The 20,139-nt window shown below is 35.1% G+C and overlaps 1 protein-coding gene across 4 annotated transcripts in view; it reads right to left on the reverse strand.

Moving 5' to 3' along the window:
* Positions 1-28: 28 nt before the first annotated feature.
* LOC116774317 (AF4/FMR2 family member 1) overlaps positions 29-20,139 on the reverse strand; it is a 111,860-nt gene continuing 91,749 nt past the window's right edge. For 3 of the 4 annotated variants that reach the window (XM_061524890.1, XM_061524888.1, XM_061524889.1), the window contains exons 10-21: positions 14,303-14,345; positions 13,974-14,048; positions 11,831-12,056; positions 10,875-11,000; positions 10,492-10,701; positions 9,477-10,239; positions 8,795-8,955; positions 8,454-8,566; positions 7,998-8,252; positions 7,813-7,909; positions 7,276-7,588; positions 29-6,889 (exon numbers count right to left, since the gene is read on the reverse strand). In XM_061524890.1, coding sequence (XP_061380874.1) covers positions 6,771-6,889; positions 7,276-7,588; positions 7,813-7,909; positions 7,998-8,252; positions 8,454-8,566; positions 8,795-8,955; positions 9,477-10,239; positions 10,492-10,701; positions 10,875-11,000; positions 11,831-12,056; positions 13,974-14,048; positions 14,303-14,345 — 2,501 coding nt within the window. In that variant the 3' untranslated portion in view covers positions 29-6,770. Of the gene's footprint in view, positions 6,890-7,275; positions 7,589-7,812; positions 7,910-7,997; positions 8,253-8,453; positions 8,567-8,794; positions 8,956-9,476; positions 10,240-10,491; positions 10,702-10,874; positions 11,001-11,830; positions 12,057-13,973; positions 14,049-14,302; positions 14,346-18,339; positions 18,585-20,139 lie in introns of those variants that run through there. The other variant, XM_061524891.1, reaches the window with a different exon arrangement.

The following is a 20,139-nucleotide window of genomic DNA, read 5'->3' on the forward strand; positions in this document are numbered from 1 at the left end:
GTGTGCCAGGTAATGAAAGAAAACAAGATTTCAATAATAATTTCTATAATTATTGTAATATAAAAAAGTGTTGGTAGTTATTCAACCCTTGGAATAGACAATAGATATTTCCTCTTAAACATAACAAACCCCGGTCGTGACGCGTACAAAAATATCCTCTGAACTCCCGCGTCACTTCCGCCCACGTGTCATATAATGTGATCTAAGAAAAATAATATTTTCTAACGCCTGACGGGCGTGGGAAACAATTTTACACTATCTTAGTTTGTCTTATGTTAACACGCACTACTTAATGAAACGGCCGAAGCCGACCGACTTACGCTACTGACGCGGACGATAAACTGCGAAGCCGGTAACAATAATCACACATATAACCGCGTCCGCATTGAGACTACCAAAAATAATTTAGGATGCGACCGGACCATCCCTTCAGTTACTCTACCTGTTACAAAAATGTCCGTATATTTTTTCACTTTCGAGTTGCAGGATACTTCTTAATAAGTTCAGCGATCTGCTCGAGTTCTTGTTTGAGAAAACAAAAAAAAATCTTATTATGAAATATTCTGCATATTAGTTTTTGTAGGCTAAGCAATATAGTATGCACTAAAAAGATGTATTACAATGCAGAGGTACAATATATAATATACATATAGATAAGAATCGAATTGCACTTTGGAAAACTGCGTCTCTTGGCACTTTGTCTTATAATTGTATAAATGGAAAACATAACAAACGAGTCTAACTAAATTGGACGAGAAACAATTAGTTATAATGAACCAGGTTTGTTTGTGATTTGTTCAGACAAGGGGCCGATAATGCTGTGGTCATACACGGTTATGCATCACGGATAAAGCGGTCAGAATCGAAGTAAGGAGCCGGATATTCTCAAGCCATTCATTCGTAAAATGCTACAAAATAGCGAATTTATAAATTAATTAGAACACGCACATCGATGAAATATCAAATACTTAATATAAATCGTTTCTACTTAATTTTCGATATTATGTATGATAAAATATATTTTAAAAACGTCAAGATTTTGAACATAGTCTAGGTTCGGTAAGCAGTGTACAGCATCGGAGTGGGAACTAGCGGGGACAGGGGACTACACATCTTATTAGTATATCCGAAGACACCAAAGCAAAACCACTAGACCTTATTGCCACTCTTAAATTATTGCTACGACATATACATACTGATCTACTTTATAATATAATGTAAATATAATCAATTACAACATCCAATAAAACAAAATATTGTAAAAATTATTGCATTAATTTAGTTCAAATAACTCAGAGGGGGTTATCTCGTTAAACAATAATTATCTATACATTTCGTGCATGAGTGTACAGTGTACTGCGACAAACACAGGCGCTTTGGAGTGAACTCAAGCTACTTCATTGTTCAGAGTTACGACATTTGTAACCACCACATCGTTCATCACCTCCAAACTGAATTGGCTGACCGATTTCTCACTAAGGCACAATTTTAATTTCCACTTTGAACTTTATTTACTCTAAAATAAATTATTAAATTTCCTACCTCGGCCGTGAGGTATTCCGCTAGCTGCTGTCTACTTTTGTATTAAAATTAAACATCGAGACACGAACTTATAATTACATTTACATTAATGTGAACCATCCGTTTCATAAATGCTATAAGAATTCTTTGTAAACATATCTCTGCGATATTTTTTTTAGAAGATACGATTAGACACTCGTTTCACTTATAATTAATGTTTATACTCTTGTTCCATTTTGTTGCAGTTCCCGCGAATATTTGATTTTGGTCAAACGCGAGAATAATTATCATAGCATCGTTAGGAGGCAAAACGTATGTCAGCTTTGCCGTTTCAAAAAATTAACAATTATTAATAAATAAATTCACTTTAACCAAAACCAAACCAGCAGGCGGTGATAGAGGTGGAAGACACTGCAAACACCGTCCGAGTGACAGAAAGGTACACCGGATGTTAAACCCACAGATCCTGGTCGGTTTACTTAAGAACTATTACTAACAAATACACTAAGAGCTAATATGAATAATCATTAGGACACTTTTCTGACCCAATAACATTAAAGGTCACATGAAAAAACTTGGCAGATTTCAACACGTTATTGAGAAATGAGAAAAAAGCAAGCGAACATGAATCCGCCAATTTGTTTCACGCGACCTCGACCTTTCCGTCCGCCTACCTTGCAGTGCCTTCCGCCCAGTGTTGAGTAACGTATTTGGCGTTTTCTTTGTATATTGGCGTCTCGTTCATATTTCTTACCTATCGTATACAAAAGCTTCGTACGGATACTTCCAATTTATAAAATATTCAAATTAACTTGGAAGCGTCCGAAGCACTCGGTTACATTTCTTTTAAACTAATGTATTATACGGATTCAATAATGTGTGCTACATTATTTTAGTTTAATACGCGTAAATAAATATAAAAAATTATTTTCTTTTCTCCAATTATCCATATAACCAAGTAAAGGCAGTGTTACGTCGTTCTAACATAATAATTCATATCTGGTTGTGATCACGTGAGCTTGCAGCGAACTCATTATGTCTCCATAATGTAACCTCACACGAACAAACGCAGCACGAGATCATTTTAATATAAATCTATTTGTGCTTCGTTTTGTGAATTATTCCGTATTATTGCTAATCGCTAATTCTGTCTGTAGTTTAATACACTACAAAAATTAATGACCTATATATATATTTATAATAAAAATTGTCAACATGTTTTTCACTTGAACGAACACAGTCGTCTGAGGTGTCCTGGTACATTTAAAACGGTAATAATAAAACACGTAATATCGACTGTCTGTGTAAATGTATGTATTGTATTACCTATAAATACTCACGTATCCTAAAACTGATACTACTCAAATCTATAAGGCATTATGACTCACTTTGGTTAATTTCATTGGGACATATTGTATTATTAAGTTTTGTAGTGAACCGTAGCCACAGCGACAACGAAACGATTCAGATTAACATACATGTACCTAAACTGCTAGCCGATGTAAATGTACTATAAAACTGTTCGCAACGTCACGTCCACGCTGAATTGACCGAAGTCTTCTTTAACGCTAACATTATAAAAAGCATATATAAAATATTCGTCATAATTGCTTCTATACGAGGTATAATTTTCACCACTCACAATCCCCATTTCGAGTAATTAACGACGCTAAATTGACTACATTATTAAAAAACACGATTCATATGAAATAAAATTAAAAACAAATCAAACTTAAGGAAAAAAAGGGGGGAAAAAAGAAAGAAAAATATACTATACATAAAAATGAATGTATTCTATCATCAATAACATAGGGCATAGTACACAAATAATAAAATTAAAGAAAAACAAATTTATACATATCTTTTAACGTAAATATAAAAAAAAACAAATTATACACGCTATCAACACAAGACGCTACTTAAAGAAAAGACAAATGAATAAAAAAAAAAAACAGTATTTTACAATTTCCTAAGACGATCGCCCGACGATAAACAGATTACTTAAAATATAAAATTGTCGTTAAAAAATTTGGCGTCAATTTTAGGGTTCTTTTTGTCGTGATAATACGTGGTCCGGATGTTACCGCGAATCGACATGTACGGAACACATTATCAGAACATAACATAGGTCATAGCTAAATGTCAATCTATGCTCCTATGTTAAAATTTTATTATCTGTAAAATTTTGTATTGCAGGTTACAAGGACACTTGATATTTACTTTTTAACACTAGTATCGAAGCCGTTACTCGATTAGCTTAAAAATTAAATAAGCAACAAAATGTATAATGTACCGAGACAAATTGTAATTTATAACTAAGAACACTAACAAAGTAAACAAAAGTACAATGCTGCGAGTTCACGAAACAGATGCTGCTCAAGTTGCATTCAGAACGATAATAAATAATATATCAAATTATATACAATATGTCAGATGTTAAAAACAAAAAAAAGAACCATATCATTAATACGAGTTTGCATCGTCAACGTCAAACTTACAGTACCATAGTTATATGGCTAATAACGATCTCAATTTAGTGTTCCCGATACAAACTTGTACTAACGGACAGTCCGTATGAAACGTCTCGTGAATGCAGTTGTTAGATTAAGTATCGCGTATTGTAAGTGCAGTACAATAAATTAAACAATGTCATAATAAATAACGAATTAAAATATTATAAATAATTTGTGCGAATAAGTACCGAATGAAAGGGGAAGGTTTCAACATGAAAGCTTGAGCGCGTTTCAAACTTCATCCTTGTGATATCGGAACACGACAGGTAACTAGCTGTGGGTGAGACTGACCTTAGCACGAGTGTCCAACGCTAACTGTACGACTGTCAGTATGATAGTTAACGATGTGTATCTCACTAGGCACACGGCACCGTCTACTATACAATAGTGTTATGAACGCTGCAAGCTCCATCGACAGTTACTATACGAGTCTCAAGCCTCGCCACAAACACTCACAATATAATCTTATTTTATTATGTTCTCGTCTTATATAATAACTATAGTTTACACATAAATTAAATTATAGAATGAAAACTACACATTTCTTATCAAATACTATGTACAAGGCGTTCGTTACTAACGTAGATCCCGTGTTAGTTCAATCCTATAGCGACGGCTAGTGTTGCCAGTGTCGCGACTCCGCCATCACCACTAACAGTGTTGCCATGCGTATGTCAAGCCCATTAATATGTAATGGCGACAAATCAAATAACAACAATTAAACTAGCGAAGCATTACATGGCGTTAAAAGCCACCACGATCGCGACACGCGGACTAAGCTGCTTAATATAAACATCCATACAAAAACCTATCTCACACTAACATGTATATCATTACAAAATGTATAATATATATTTACAATCACAACATACATTTGACAAACAACCGAGAGAAATATTGTTTGGTGTTACGGATATAAACGAATTGATGTCACTGTTGCCGACTGTGCTCTCACAGATTACATTAAAAATATGTTCAGGCGACGGGACACGTTACACACTGAGCGCTCTATCATACGACTTATGTCAGCTCGTCGCAACTAGCTCGCCTAAAACACAATTATTGTCCTTCCGAATACCAATGACGAGTATGCCGTTACAACTAAACCGGTCACCATAACCCGTCGAAAAATTTGATATGTATAAGAAATAATGATCAAATTGCAGCTTTTGCTCGACATTGTTCAGACGTATTATTGTTCACCGTTCAAACTGTTTTTTTTTTTTATCCTACATTTCAATAGATCGAAACGTCTCACTATCCCAACTACGAGGCAAGCGAAACTAAATCACAAAACGGCGTCTAAATGATCCCTTCAGTGTTGAGATATTACTCGATTGGCCCGCACGTGTCTAGTGCTCGTAAAAAACCATTTACAAAGATAACACAAACGACAAAGAAAACACTTAAGATATGATTATTCTATATACTCTATAGTCACTACAGCCCGGGTCTAGCCGGCAGTCGCTTGGCGACTCTATATACATTTATACAACTTTTTGGTCATCATCTTGGGAAGTGAAACTAATGCGATCGAAGAATTTTTAATTTTTTGGCAGTCGATTGGGATTCATACACGAATTTTGTGATTTTATTATGAGAAACGACATCTGGACGACATGTGACAAAAATATATTAGAATCGATCAAATGCAAAACTTAGTGAGAGAGAAATGCAATTTAATTTCAAACGTTTTTTTTTTTGTTAATAAAACTTAAAGTACTAATGAAGTATCCGACGCCGGGTGCGCTCGACGCCCGGCCGTCAGGAGCAGGCGTCACTCACTAACACAGATTTCGTTCAACTTAAACCTTCCTTCGCATACAATATTGTACATTATAATAATAGTTTGATCTGGTCAATCGATTTGTTTCGTTACTTAAGCAATGAATCTAGCGAGTCCTTCTAAGGCCGAGTTCACACAACTGGCTGAGCTACCAGAAATACATATACATATATATACTAAATAAAATAAGCTACTTCTATATCCAAAATATACCGTCTCGTTAAAAAGAAATATATGATAATTACATCTGATTAATGAATGTAAAATATAATTGTCGTTTTAAAATAAATTTACGTAATAATGAACGTTGCGAGTGCCGTCTTGATTATAATTAATAAGAAAATATAACTATTCTACTAAGTATCTCTAAACGATGATTTAAAAGGCGAGAACTAATATTTTTGTTAACGTCGAGCTAACGAATCACGCGAACCTCAATACAGCATCTCCCGACCATTAAATGTCGTGTTAAAATTATCAATCGACGATTTCAAGCTAATACGAATAGTTGGACAATCACCCGGTCACAATAAAAAAAATATAGTACGTATACAGAGAAAAACATTACAAAACAATTTCAACACAGGCGTCGCGGAGATGAAGTGTACGAGACACATAACAATAATAACTTAGACCGACGACATCTTAATGCGAAGATTAGGCGAAGAATACTCGATGAATACAGTTGTTGTTTTGATTAAATCAAATAACTTCCTTTTTCTTGATGTGTGAAGAACATTAGCTGATCAATAAATTTAGTCCGACGACACAGAAATACAACTTATATATATTTAACATTAAGTAACAAGTGTCGGAGAGATGTACATGGATTACATAACGGTAACTGTGGGTAGTGTGAAACCTGCAGCGCGCCCGACACGCGGGGCGTCCGCGGCGACGGCCAGCTGGGTCGCGTGAGCGAGCGTGACGTCACGTAGTCACGTCGTGTGTCACTCCCTGGCGGCGTTCTTGAGAAGCGATATAGCGTGCCTCACGTACTGCACTAGATGACGGAACGTAGAAAACAAAGTCAGCGGCCCGCACTTACGGTCCACGGCGATGAATAGATCTGGGGAACACAAGGAGGTCGTTATGTAACAGATAATTTGACATACATATGTACATACATTTTTACTCTTATTGAAACAGCTGACTTAACCGTTCAGTATAAAAACAGTACAAACTACATGCATGCATATTTAGAGACTAACATTGAACATCCGATAGAATTTTGAAATAAAAAAAACAGATATATATAAAGACACACGTCGCTTTTTTTACCAGGATGTTGAAATTTATTTTAAACAAGTTTTTCCATCTGACCAGTCACATAGACTTGAATAAATATAAAGACGAATTGATAGCCTTCCTTCTCTCGTGAAATAGGTTAGAAACAGTACGTAACATGACAAAAATAAAGATGAGAAATGTTTAGTATAAAATATCCTCAGTCACCTTGATTGGGTCTCAGTCGACACAGACAGTCGGCCTGTTCCCATAGGTCGTGTGCTACGTACAGGAACGTATAATACTTGGTCAGTTGTAGCAGAGCGTGGTGGGCGTGGGCGGGCACCGCGTGTGCGAGTGTACAGTAAGCCCCGGGGGCTAGCGAGCAGTAGCCCGACGAGCCCGAACCGGAGCCCGAGCCCGAGCCGGAGCCCGAGCCCACCGACCCCGCGGGCGACGGAGACGGCGAGAGAGGGGACGCCGAGCGCGCCGACGATACGGTCACACCCGCGCCACCGGACACGGCCTCCGCACACGCCGGCTGGAATACGAATATATAAAAAATAGTTCTTTAGACAACTACATAGAAATAAATTTACGTTTCAGTATAGATTACTTGTACATCTATTATACATATATATCATCTTATCAACTTTAACACATATAGACAAAAACTATACCGTCGATCGTCAGTACTGTATTGTATATAGTTTATTAGTCAATAATAATATAATACGGAGTATTGTATGTTATAGTATTGTATACCTTCTGCTGATACTCCTGTACAATCTTGTTGTATTCCTTCACCTCCCGACTGTACATCTTGAACATGCGCAAGTACAGCAACGCTTGTACCCGCAAACTGAAACGAGACATTAATACGTTATTTAATTAAATGACAACAAACACATTTATTACATGTTCATATAAATATATCAACAAATAGCCACCTCAAGATATCCAACTTGCTGAAAGTTGAATGTGGGGAGGCTCTGAACCGCTGCGGCATCGAGTGTATCGATTTAATGTATTCGATAGTCTCTCGATATATAGTGAAGGCCCGTTTAGTATCGAGCTCTAGTTCCAGCACTCGACCGGTCAGGACGAAGCACAGCACTGATTCTAAATACAGCATCACTCGCGCGAGCGGCTCTTGTTCCCTCTCGGCCTCTGTGCGCAGACGTTTGGCTTCGCCGAGGTAATATCTGTTGAGGGTTGTTCAAAAATAAATAAAACTACCACAACAATATACATATACAAAGTATACTTTGATTAATTAATTTATAATATATTATAATCAATGAGACAATCTTTTTATGTTAATTTCACAAGTCACCAAACATAATGGCGGCCACAGGTAATATATTAAGACTTATGTGTATTTTTTATAATAATAATAAACTTACTTATGGTCCCTTTCCTCGTCAGACAGGGCGTCGGCTGGTAGTCTTTCAAAGTATGAATAGTATATAGGGGTACGACCAGCGCGTTCAACGCCGCTACTACCGCCCTCTAGCGTCTGAAAACGTGGATTATATATAAATTAAACTATTTATTACGAAAGAGAGGTTTTTAAAAGATTTTGGTAAACGTTTACTCAGAATTAAATTTTTTAAAATTTTATAATAGAATAAATTTTAAGTACGCGGTTCCGACTCTATACATGTAAATATATTAACAGAAAGTTAGTAGAAATTACTTATTTATAATTCATGTTTCACCAAGGAGTATATAAATGAGTGCTCACGTGGTCAGTGGGCGGCGTGGGCGGTGTGGGTGGCGTTGGCGGCGTGGGCGCTGGGGCATTTCTTTGCGGTCGTTGTAATACTCGGAGTGTTTCAACTCTCAATCTTGCCAGAGGTATGGACACTGTTAGACGAGACGACCGCGAACGACGACGCTCTGAACCTAGCGTAAGACATGTCATGCAAATATTACTTTTATATTATTAATTAATGGATTTAAATAAAAAAGTTATAATCGTATAAGTCTTTCATAAGCAACTTTAACTTTAGGCATAAGACAACGAAACGTGATAAATTTTGTAAACAAAGTGACCAATGAACAATTTATGCGTTCCTTTGTTTAATGTGCATACTACAAGCCGAAAACTTTACTTTTCTTATGTAAATATGTACTTTGTATTGAGTTATAACTTTTCGTTGATATTGTATTTAATATTACTAAGAAGTAATCGATACAATGCCTCTAATTCTTTTGATACAAAATTTTTTATGCCGTTTATTATGATTATTCTTATTATATTAAGTTAACAACACCTAATAATAATATACAGTAAAAGAGCTTACCATAACAAAGTAAGATATAATCTTTAAATGGCATACAAAATGCTGCGTCTGCTGCTATTACTATGAATCGTTTCATTAGTATGAAATTAATATATTTTTTCATTATATTTATATGCTCACCGTTCGGTAATGAGTTTTGTACGAAACCGACGTCAGCCTCCGCCCTTATATAGCGATCTGGTGCGACCCTTTCGACTCTATCTAAAGGTAACTTATCCCCTGATAGCCGGTCTATTGATAATTTGTCATGCGACATCTTGTCGTTCGATAGTCGGTCGTGCGACAACTTGTCGCCCGACAACCTATCGTGAGAGAGTTTATCACCGGATAGCCGGTCGTGAGACATTTTGTCGACCGAAATCCGGTCGCCGTGTATCCGATCGATCAACATTTTGTCAGTCGATAATCGATCTGTTGATTTCCTTTCCGAGTTGTTAAGGGACGATCGATCCGACAATCGATCTGAAGATATCCGATCGTTGGATATTCTGTCGGGTGGTAATCGGTCGCTGGACCGTCTCTCCGGTATCCGCTCGGTTCTGTCCAGTATTCGGTCGATGGGGGTTCTGTCTGGTCTCTCTTGTATCCGGTCGTGCCTTTCTATAGAGACTCTTTCCTGTATCCTCTCGTTGGCCATTCTATCCGCTTCCCGTTTCCGTGTTAGTGTTTCCGGTTCCCGTGGCGGTGATACTCTGGCGATCGCCTCTTCGTTCCTTCGTTCCGCTGATCTCTCACTGTGTCTCCTATCTTCACCGCCAGTACCTAGTTCAGGAGCCGTCACCTCTATGATGGTCACTTGACTCTTTCCCTTACTCCCCTTCCCTTTTCCTCCTTTCCCACCTTTTCCACCGCATCCATCGTCCGTCTTCTTGGGCGTGAAAACCTGAAAACATTGTCATTTAGCAAAGTGGTAAAAAAACTACATTCAAAACAGTTTTTTATTTTTTTAACGGTAGTCGTAGCACCAAGGTGGCATTGTAGTGTTTGTGTTAAAGTATTTTCTTGACATTTAGCTAAATGTATATGTTTTCCTCAGAAACCTACAAACCTTTAAGACATTAATGATAATTCCATAAACTACTCGTACTATCATTGTTTCTTTTAAGCAAATATATAAATAAAATATAATATGGACCTTGCGGAATATATGGGTCTTGGTTTCCTGAAGGTGTTGCGGGGGGTCAGCCTCAGCCTCACTGTCCGGGGCCGGTGATGGGGGCCTCGTTTTCGGAGGTCTGCCACGCTTTTTCTTTGCCGGCCTTTCTTCCGAAGTCCGGGCTTTGGGGGGCCTGCCGCGTTTCACACCCGTGTTCTGAGCTATGGTGGGCGAGGTTTGGGTTCGAACCTGATTGGAAATATAATATTATCTTGTTGAGATTATATTATGGATATATAAACTTTAAATATTAGTGAGACGCTAATTCGTTATATATAATAGTTCCTCAACGTGTCGGTAAGAATAAGTTTTCTTTGATGTACGTCTTGTGTTATTATTCATGGTTTTATAGTGTCTCTTACCGGGTTAGGTCTTGGTGCTTCATCGTCACTGGAGGCGGCGGAGGTTCTGTTGGCAAGTGATCTCCGTCTCCTCGCGCCAGGAGAAGGCGACGATGCTTCAGAGTCGGATAACTCTGAAATTGGGCTCTGTAATATGGAAACGAAATATTAATTACCACATTAGTAACACATTGAATCACATTTTAATAATCTGTGTACATGACACATATCCGTGATGCTCCCGTGCAACGCCCCGACTGCTTTCCATAATATATCTTTTAATTTGAAATAAGCACTCAATACTTTATTCTTATCGGTCGATGGAATGTCTTCGAGATTGTTTTCGAAACTCCCAAGACCTTTCCTTAGATTACATTTCAACACAGCCAAATCTATCCATTTCTGTTGGATGCTCCTTTCGCGATGGCAAACTATACGTTGCATGATATTTATAATAAATTTAAACAGACTGTCTTCCATTACATTAGACTGCCACTTTTAAGATTTATAAAACCTTATTGCGGGCCAAATTAAATCGCAGCCATAAATAAAACACTAATGTTCTTGGACAAGTCTAAATCGCAATTGTTCTTCTCTAGAGTCGCGTTGCATACATTGCTGAATCAGTAGCCATATACGAAGAAGTGTTTATCTCTTGAAACTTAATACAACTGATAAAGTCTGCGAGAAACGAAGCGTTATTGAAAAACGAAATAGATTAAATTACAATGTAATTTTTGCATGCACCAACAAATTACACGTAGGGCTTTAAGATTGACTTCCGAAACATTCTTTATTATACAAATGTAAATCTGTAATTTTACTATGATGATAAAAACCACATATTGTCATACAATAATTGTCAAAGCATCATCAAATTAATAATATTTTTTAGTCAAAGTTCTTTTAATATAAGATTTTGTGTGGCCTATACTTAAGGGCATATTCTTTGAAACCATCATATAATATCAACTTACCGGTTTCCCTTTAGCGTCGGCCAAAACATTACTTAGATCCGCGTGGTCGGGTGGCGGTGGTGGAGCGAAGTTCGACAGGCTCCAAGAAGACCTCTGTGGTGCTGGGACGGGTGCGGGCGGAGGCACCGCCGGGCTGGACTCCGCTGATGATGACTCCGATTCAGAATCTGATGGAGATGAACTGCCAGAACTCGGAGAACCACCGGAACCGATAGGAGAGAGGATGCTGCAACGAATTAATATAATACTCATCTCTATTGCATAAAGAAGTATACAGAATATTTGCAAAATTGGTAACAGAGAATCGCAAAGTATGCAAAGACTTTCTTATTGCTAATAGTAATCAATGACAGACGAAATTCTGTGAAAGGAAATATACAAAGACACCCGAAGCTGTATGTTTATAATAATAATAGCGTAACATAAATTTATATTGCAAAATCTAAGTATGGTAATACATCTATTGGTTTATTTAACAATTCCGAGTCTTTAGAATTCATGTACCTTTATATAACAATGTAAACAACTCATTAGCATTTTATAATTCACCCTACATGTATTATTCAACTTTTCTAGCATACTGCAACTACTTATTAGAATGCTGTTCATATAAATCTCTGCCAAATAGCAAATAACAAGTTGCCATCCATACACGCAATAATGTAGTTTATCAAACACATTTTATAGAAATCGTGTGAAGTAACCTTTTACAGTTGCAATCAAGTTTGTTTGCGAGTCGATAAACAAAAGTTGCTAGCGATTTACCTATATGTAGCTTTTTATCAGTGAAAAGTTTTTATGTTTGCGTATTAGACTGCTAGATTAAAAAACTTTAGACGTATATGACCTAAGTTTGTTATGTTTTTCTCGTATGGGATAGGATGTGTACATGTAAATGATCATAACTCAGAAACTAATTTCATTAAATGATATTCGTATGGGAAAAGAAGAAATGAAAAAAAAAACTTTTAATGCTCAGTAATGTTTATTGTCTAATCTAAACTTTAGTTATTCTGAACTTCTATATTAACGACCTTTTGTTTGACATTCGATATATCGAAATAACAAATTTTTTGCGTTGCATGGAACATATTACCAGTTATTCACGAGATGATTAAATAAAATAGATAATGTTAATATTTATCAAATAAATAACTTAATTAAAATAAGCATCCATTAAAATGATGCATTATAATTAGTAAAAATTTAATCAAATAGCGACCTCTTTATTTATAAAAGAAGATTTTAAGGAAAAAGCTGTACTATTTATTAGACATCATAAAAACAAACTCGATTTCAATGTAAATATTTATATATGTTGAATTCGTTGAATTCACTTTCATAATTATTTCCATTATCGTATTTCGTTGTAATTTTTTTTTTTGATCGGTTAGATTTATGTTTGTGATGGGGACCAACATAGCCTTTCAAACTATACGAATAACGACACACTTCGTATGAGTCACGTCACATCCCTTTCATACCTTAAAAGATTTCGATAAGCTCTTTGTATTTGTAGTGGTGGTACCCTAGGAAAGTGAATATATTTATAGCTTCAAGCTATGTAAAAAATAAGTTTTTTTTTCAACAGAAACTGCTTCCAAAGTTTATCGATAACTCTACTGCTGATAGACAAGTGGGCATGAACAATTTGCACCTCAAAGCGTATGAAGTAATCATATCTAGGTCGCTTGGACTTATTTCTGCTATTAATGTCACTGAGATACATATGTTGACCTTACGATGTCAGGGTCATATAGCTGATAGTAACTTTGACTAGAGGTTGAAAAATAATCTTATTGTACTTTTGAAACTATTCTTAATACAGAACAAAGTTGTATGTAAAATAAATAGTTATCAAATTTGTTGACTAGCCGGAATATTTGACAAATTTTCCGTAATAAGCATCGATGTCCGTATTTCCATAAACTTATATAATATGTACATTTATAATATTTATATTAAAACGTTTCCAACTTCACGCTTCGATCACTCTGACGGTCGACATAAAATTTTTACATATATCGGATATAGAGCATAAAGTTAATTTAATACAGTTAAATAAATATAAAACTATACGACTTCTAAGAGCAAAACCAGTATATATAAATACATATCTACATATAAAATTTGTTAAACTCACGGTTCAAGCCTTGTGGTGGTTGCGGCTACTTCATCATCGCTCTCTGACAGACCGAGATCTTTGTTCACCACGTCACTGTAATGACATCATAATAATTGACAACCGTCCCTCCCGACCATTATAATGATAGATTTCCCATTACCAACTCTCATATACAATTAACTAATAATTATTTTTTATTATATTGAGTTACAAAATAATATAAACAAATAAAATAAATTCTTGATATTCAATGAATGATTACAGAGGTAAGTATTTTATTTCTCTCCAATATTATATTTCGTTGTAACGAGACTATCTATTAGTGTTCAATAAAAACATTCACTCACGGTGATACTGAACTCCTTGAGTTTGATATCCGATTGTCCAAACCTGTAACGAGAAATATGTATTTTAATAATTGTTAAATAATAATAAGAATCAATAAGATTTAATATATAATTAGAGCAATCCTGTTTTATACATAAGTGGTAACAAAGATACGCCAAGAGCTTTAATTTTAAACCCCATAGCGCTTTCTGTCAAGTCGAATAATCGCTTAACGTTCTAAATATCTGTGTCCACTGGAGCCTAATAAACATACAAGAACCGTGACGCTTTTATACAATAAGTTATTTAATGTCTTATGACATAAATGTTAAAATGCCCTGGACAGATTGTCAAAAAAAAAAGGGCGGCGTATTTGTACTAACGCTCAGATGTAATGTAAACATTCATTGTTAGCAGGTTCGAATCCCGACCGTAGTTCACACTCGACAGGGCTTCGAACTTTACGGTAGCTTGTACTGATTTAGAAAATAATCAGGATTACTCTTGACAGCATACGTTCTCTGATTAGATTTTAATACACGTCATTATAAAACCTATAGCATATAATTTTGTAAAGTACGTAAAGTCGATTTCTCTATGAATATAATTTATTAAGGTATCAGTATACATCATGGAGGTGTATAAAAAGCTTATATGGTTATCTAAAATTTCCAGACGTCACGTGATACATATAAAGGGGGCATAGAGATAGCATTGACCTAGCTGAGTCGCAGTTCATTGACCTCAAGCCGATCTGAGACATTGCACCTAATAATAATGATAAATTAGATTTAACTTTAAAAACGTAAAGAAAAATACAAATATTTAATATAATTTCTTTGATAATATAAATCTCTGAATAACATTTATGACTTCAAGAAGTATGTCGAAAAAACTAGACAGTAAAACGAAACAAGTGTTCTAGGAAGATATTAAGATGTACGCTTGTAGATGTAGCGTTGTACCGTTGCAAGGGAAAATGCAAAATTATCAAACATACGTACGTATAACAGACAATCCTAAGTTACGGGGGCAGGTATTACGTGAGATGAGTTCCATTCTCAGCTTTATCTAGGAACTGTGTATAAATAACGGTATTCTTTGCACGGACGTTACGACCGTAGGTGTAGCACCGATTTATTGTTCCATACACTTAAACAAATTAACCTGAGGTAATCAAGTTTTGGGTGAAGCTCTTTTCTACTTAAACATATACATTCTTTGTACACATTACGCAGGCGAGTGCTGTCGATGGGTCAAATCATATAATAAATAAGGGTTCAAGAGACGGTAAAACAGCATTATCTAAAAAGCCCGGCCTATCGGCTTTAGAATTACAAATAAAACCGAGATCATTTTTGTAATTTCTTGTTCATTTTTCAACTTGTGTGTAATTTTGATATATATGTATACAAAATTAACTTAATTTCTTATAATTTAAAAAAAAATTGTAGCCAGACTGTTAGAATAGAAAATAAACATTGTAAAATTTTGTTTTATTGTTTATATTAGGTATGATATGATATGATATGTTAAAGCCATTTACATCATATCATTAATGTTACATTAAAACGCAACAACAAGTCCACGCTCCACCAGACGTATGTTGTTAGCCTCACCATTGTATTTGTAATTGATGATAATGTTGCATGGAGTATGAACGGTGGTCATATACCATGATGGACTCAATTACGGTGACAACTTGATGATTACGATCTCTAATTGAAATAAAAAGTACACTGATATATTATCATGAATTTTAATATGCATTATATATTATATTGCATATATGCATAAATACTTACTTTACGACTACCGGAATTTAATTAAATTTTTAAGTATGTGCTCCCATAATTAATCAAAACTATCTGATCTAAGCATTTTTTTTTATTATTTAAAAGCTGTATTTCTTTAAAACTTGTTAGAAATCAGTTTAATAGTTTTTCCATTATAGACAAACATACTTAGTTAATTCTCACTAGCTTGAACATTTAATATAACTAGTAAAACTATATTTCAGTTCCTAAGAAGACAATGTTATTGATATACGTATATGTGATAATTAATGACAAATTGTCCAAGGGATCGGAAAAAAACCAAGAAGTTTTAATGTCTTCCGTATATCATTGACATCACGATGCAAATTATAATTCGCACATGTAATGCAAATAAAACGAGAGGCGAATATTAAAATCACACCTATTGTTTTCATACGTTCATTGATACTATTGGACGAGTTTGTTCTTCTTGCAACTGGTTAAACAGGATTTTTACAATCAACTGCTCCCATTGGATATAATTAATTATAACATATTAAAATAAAACCGGCTTTGTATTAAAAATAATATAATTTAAAAACAGATAAGGACATTGTTTGTAATAATCTTGATGTCATATTTTAATTATCATTCATCTGTATATTACAGAATAAAGGATTCAAACGAAATAGGACTCTATTTTATAATGATTAAGTATTGAAATATATATATTTATTAATTCTGTGATGACATCACTCACATAAAATGGAATCGCAATTAAAACTTATATCAAAAATATGAATTAATGACACGACTGTACATGTTAGAATGAAACCAGAATAGCCATTGTTCTTTTAAGGTGAAACTTGTTCGTATTAAAATGTTTGAATGCTGTAAGGTCATTTTTCTTAAAGCCTCTCTCACATTATATTTTAACTTGACGCTTTATTTTACATAAGTATGATATGTTTGTTACTTGTCTGCTTTTAACGTTATGATTTATTATAGCCGTGAACTTCTTAGAATAGTTCCACTATATTTTGCATATTCCGTAAAAATAGTTTAATATTTGTCTTGTTATATTAACAACACAGAGAGGTCTCTAGCTATATTTTGGTCCAGTGTTAACAACGGGAAAGTTTAAAACATCGCCTACTATATTATAAAAAGGAATTGTAAAAAAACTCTGTAAAGGTCTGTTAAAGGGCGATTGTTATATTATATTCAAAATAAATAAAATATAGTTTCATTGAATTTTATTAAAGGCCATTCTTAAAACAATACAAGCAATAAAAAAAAACACGAACGAACGGACACAATATTATAAATACTACAAATGTTAGAAAATAATGGGATTGAAATACATCTTGTTAGTCTTAAAATGAGAGGAATGTTTACAGCACACCAGGGACGAAATAAAACATTCCGAGTTTAGCTTACACTTTCTATATTCGCATTACGACTCAAGACTACTATGTGAAACCTTTTTGAGATGGCTTACGAATGATTAAGAGAATTATTTCACGAATAGTCAAGAAGAAAAAGTACAAGTACGGGGCATGTTTTCAAAAACATTTTAGTATATACTATGAAACAGAGCGACTAAAATATAAAATTGCATTATATAAATAAATAAAAACTAAACCGTTACAAAATAAAATTTTCACATTCCATACCACCGATAGTTCATACAGTTTAATAATTAATTACAGTTATCGATGTAAAAGCCTTTCATTTGTACATAATAATTCATTCGTTCGTGGGAAAAACACATCACTAGTAACGAATGACAAATGATTAATACGAATGAAATTATAAGGAAATGTATTCCAAGTAAATTATAGAGCATGCAGTGAGGAAATACGAAAACGAATTAATTGTTTTAAACTTCTATGTAATGTATTGTGGCATATTGTGCAACTCTTGCCATGACCATTGAAAGCTAGTCATACATACATCTACAGTTATAGTATTGAAAGTTTATGGCGATGGAGGGACTAGGATCTGTCATTTCGGATGCTAATTAGAACAATTTATGAAGTAGCGAGACAATAACACAATAAATAAGGCGATAGGATCGAGCCGACACGCATTCTCTATAAAACAGATTTAAGATACATAATTTATATTATAAAGGGTAAAACAAATATTACAATAGCAATTCTAAATGATCTGAATGCCTTCTGTGAATGATAAATATGCACTAATTAGTTTCAATCGCTCATGCAACGAGTCCAATTAAATAGATAGAGCAATTGATTGTTGATTTACGTTTAAATCAAGTTTACTTGCAAACGTACCACGAACGAATTCCCTTCCGAGTAGAACATCACCACATTCTATCAGCTGCTGAAGCAATGTCAGCCGGTTCTGGTATCCAAAGCCGCCGGTTGTAAGGAATCCCAACATCATTAAACGTTTTTCATCGTAACTTCACTTCACTTCACTCTAACCATCACTAGTAGAACTATTAATAATACGGTTGTTATACTTTTTTTTGGCGCGAACAGATGCGCCTGCGTCGCTTCCTTACCGAACTACGTCTTCCTAAAGCTGTTACCGGGAAAGGTGACAAGGACTGTTTACTTCCCCTCTATTTAGTTCGAGTCGAGCGACTGGTCGACCGATCAATCACACGATCGTCGTTGTATTGAATCTAATTCTAACTGAATTTTTTAAGACGTCCCTTAGAAGGGAAAGTGACGCACAGTACCGTTACTATTTTGTATCACATGCTTTTAGACTTAAATAGACATTATATTTATTGGGCAAGAAATTCGTAACATTCCACTGAATAAGTTTACATCATAGGTAATATAGTAGGGAATCATCACATTTAGATGTAATGGGAAATTAAATATTTTAACAATATTTCATATATCCCTCTTCTATCTTAGTATGCAGGGTTATTAAAATCGATGAGAATAAACCATTCACAAGTGCACGTACGCCGGTCTAGACTGTAACATTGCAATGTAGCATTTATTGCCTAAAACTTAAGACCTGTAACAACTCTAGCTACGTCCCTCAGTACATAGGAGTCCCTCCCTCCGATGCCAGTCGCTATTATTACTCCGATCCAAACGTGGGGTTGAAACGCGACTTTATTATTCGCACATCAACATTTATGCGTTTCATTGATTTTTTCGAACCCATGGCGCTTAAAACATTAAAAAAAATACAAAACAAAACGATCTATATGTGATAACAATTTTCTTCGCGATTATACTCAAATCTAAATAAGATGATGCTAGTTAATGATACAAGTACCATTGCACCTCAATATTATCTGAAGTGTTACATTGGTATCGTCTTTGTACAGACGTGGGGTCGTGTGAACGCGCGCGAGTGGACTGACCGCACGCGCTTTTCGGACGCGCGTCCTCGATGCACTATTAGCTATGCAACGCATTTGAATAGTGGGGGATGGGGAAGAAATATAATTAGCGAGGGTAGTTTAGGAGATACACATACATACTCGATACACATTCTATTATATAACATTGTTTGAATAGAATAATTCATAGCAGAAGGACATGTTTATTATAAAGCAACGTCCGTACATATAAATTAGAAGCAATTCGTCTGCAGTTAGTGAATTCCGATGCGTACATGTTATGTTATGTTATGTTATGTTGCGTTGGTCTATAATATTATATCGATGCACTAATCAATGCATCACAACATCCAAACCAGCCGACGCCGAGCCGTCGCGCCGGCGTCTATTTCCGTAGCGATGCACCGTTTAAGCTAATGTTTTATCCACTCCCTCTAATAAACGATACGTTCCAGAAACTTCTCCATACTATAACCGTTGCGTATTAAATTGAACCATCGATAATTTCTGCAAAGGACGAACAAACACCCTTTTTATTAAACTTGTCTATTGCTAGTAAAACTTTAAAAATACCGATGAATCCAAAAAGTACTCTTTATACTCTATTAATTCCCCAGCGAACTAAAACTTCTTCAACTAAAGCCCAAATAAGACGGTAAAATCCTTCAAACCCCCACCTGTTGTACACCTGTCTTACACGTGTCGTGCCTTCCATATGTTACAATTAACTTGTTATGTAACAATCTGTTACATAACAAATATT

This window comes from Danaus plexippus, chromosome 26 (genome assembly GCF_018135715.1).
Source record: "Danaus plexippus chromosome 26, MEX_DaPlex, whole genome shotgun sequence".
Lineage (NCBI taxonomy): Eukaryota > Metazoa > Arthropoda > Insecta > Lepidoptera > Nymphalidae > Danaus > Danaus plexippus.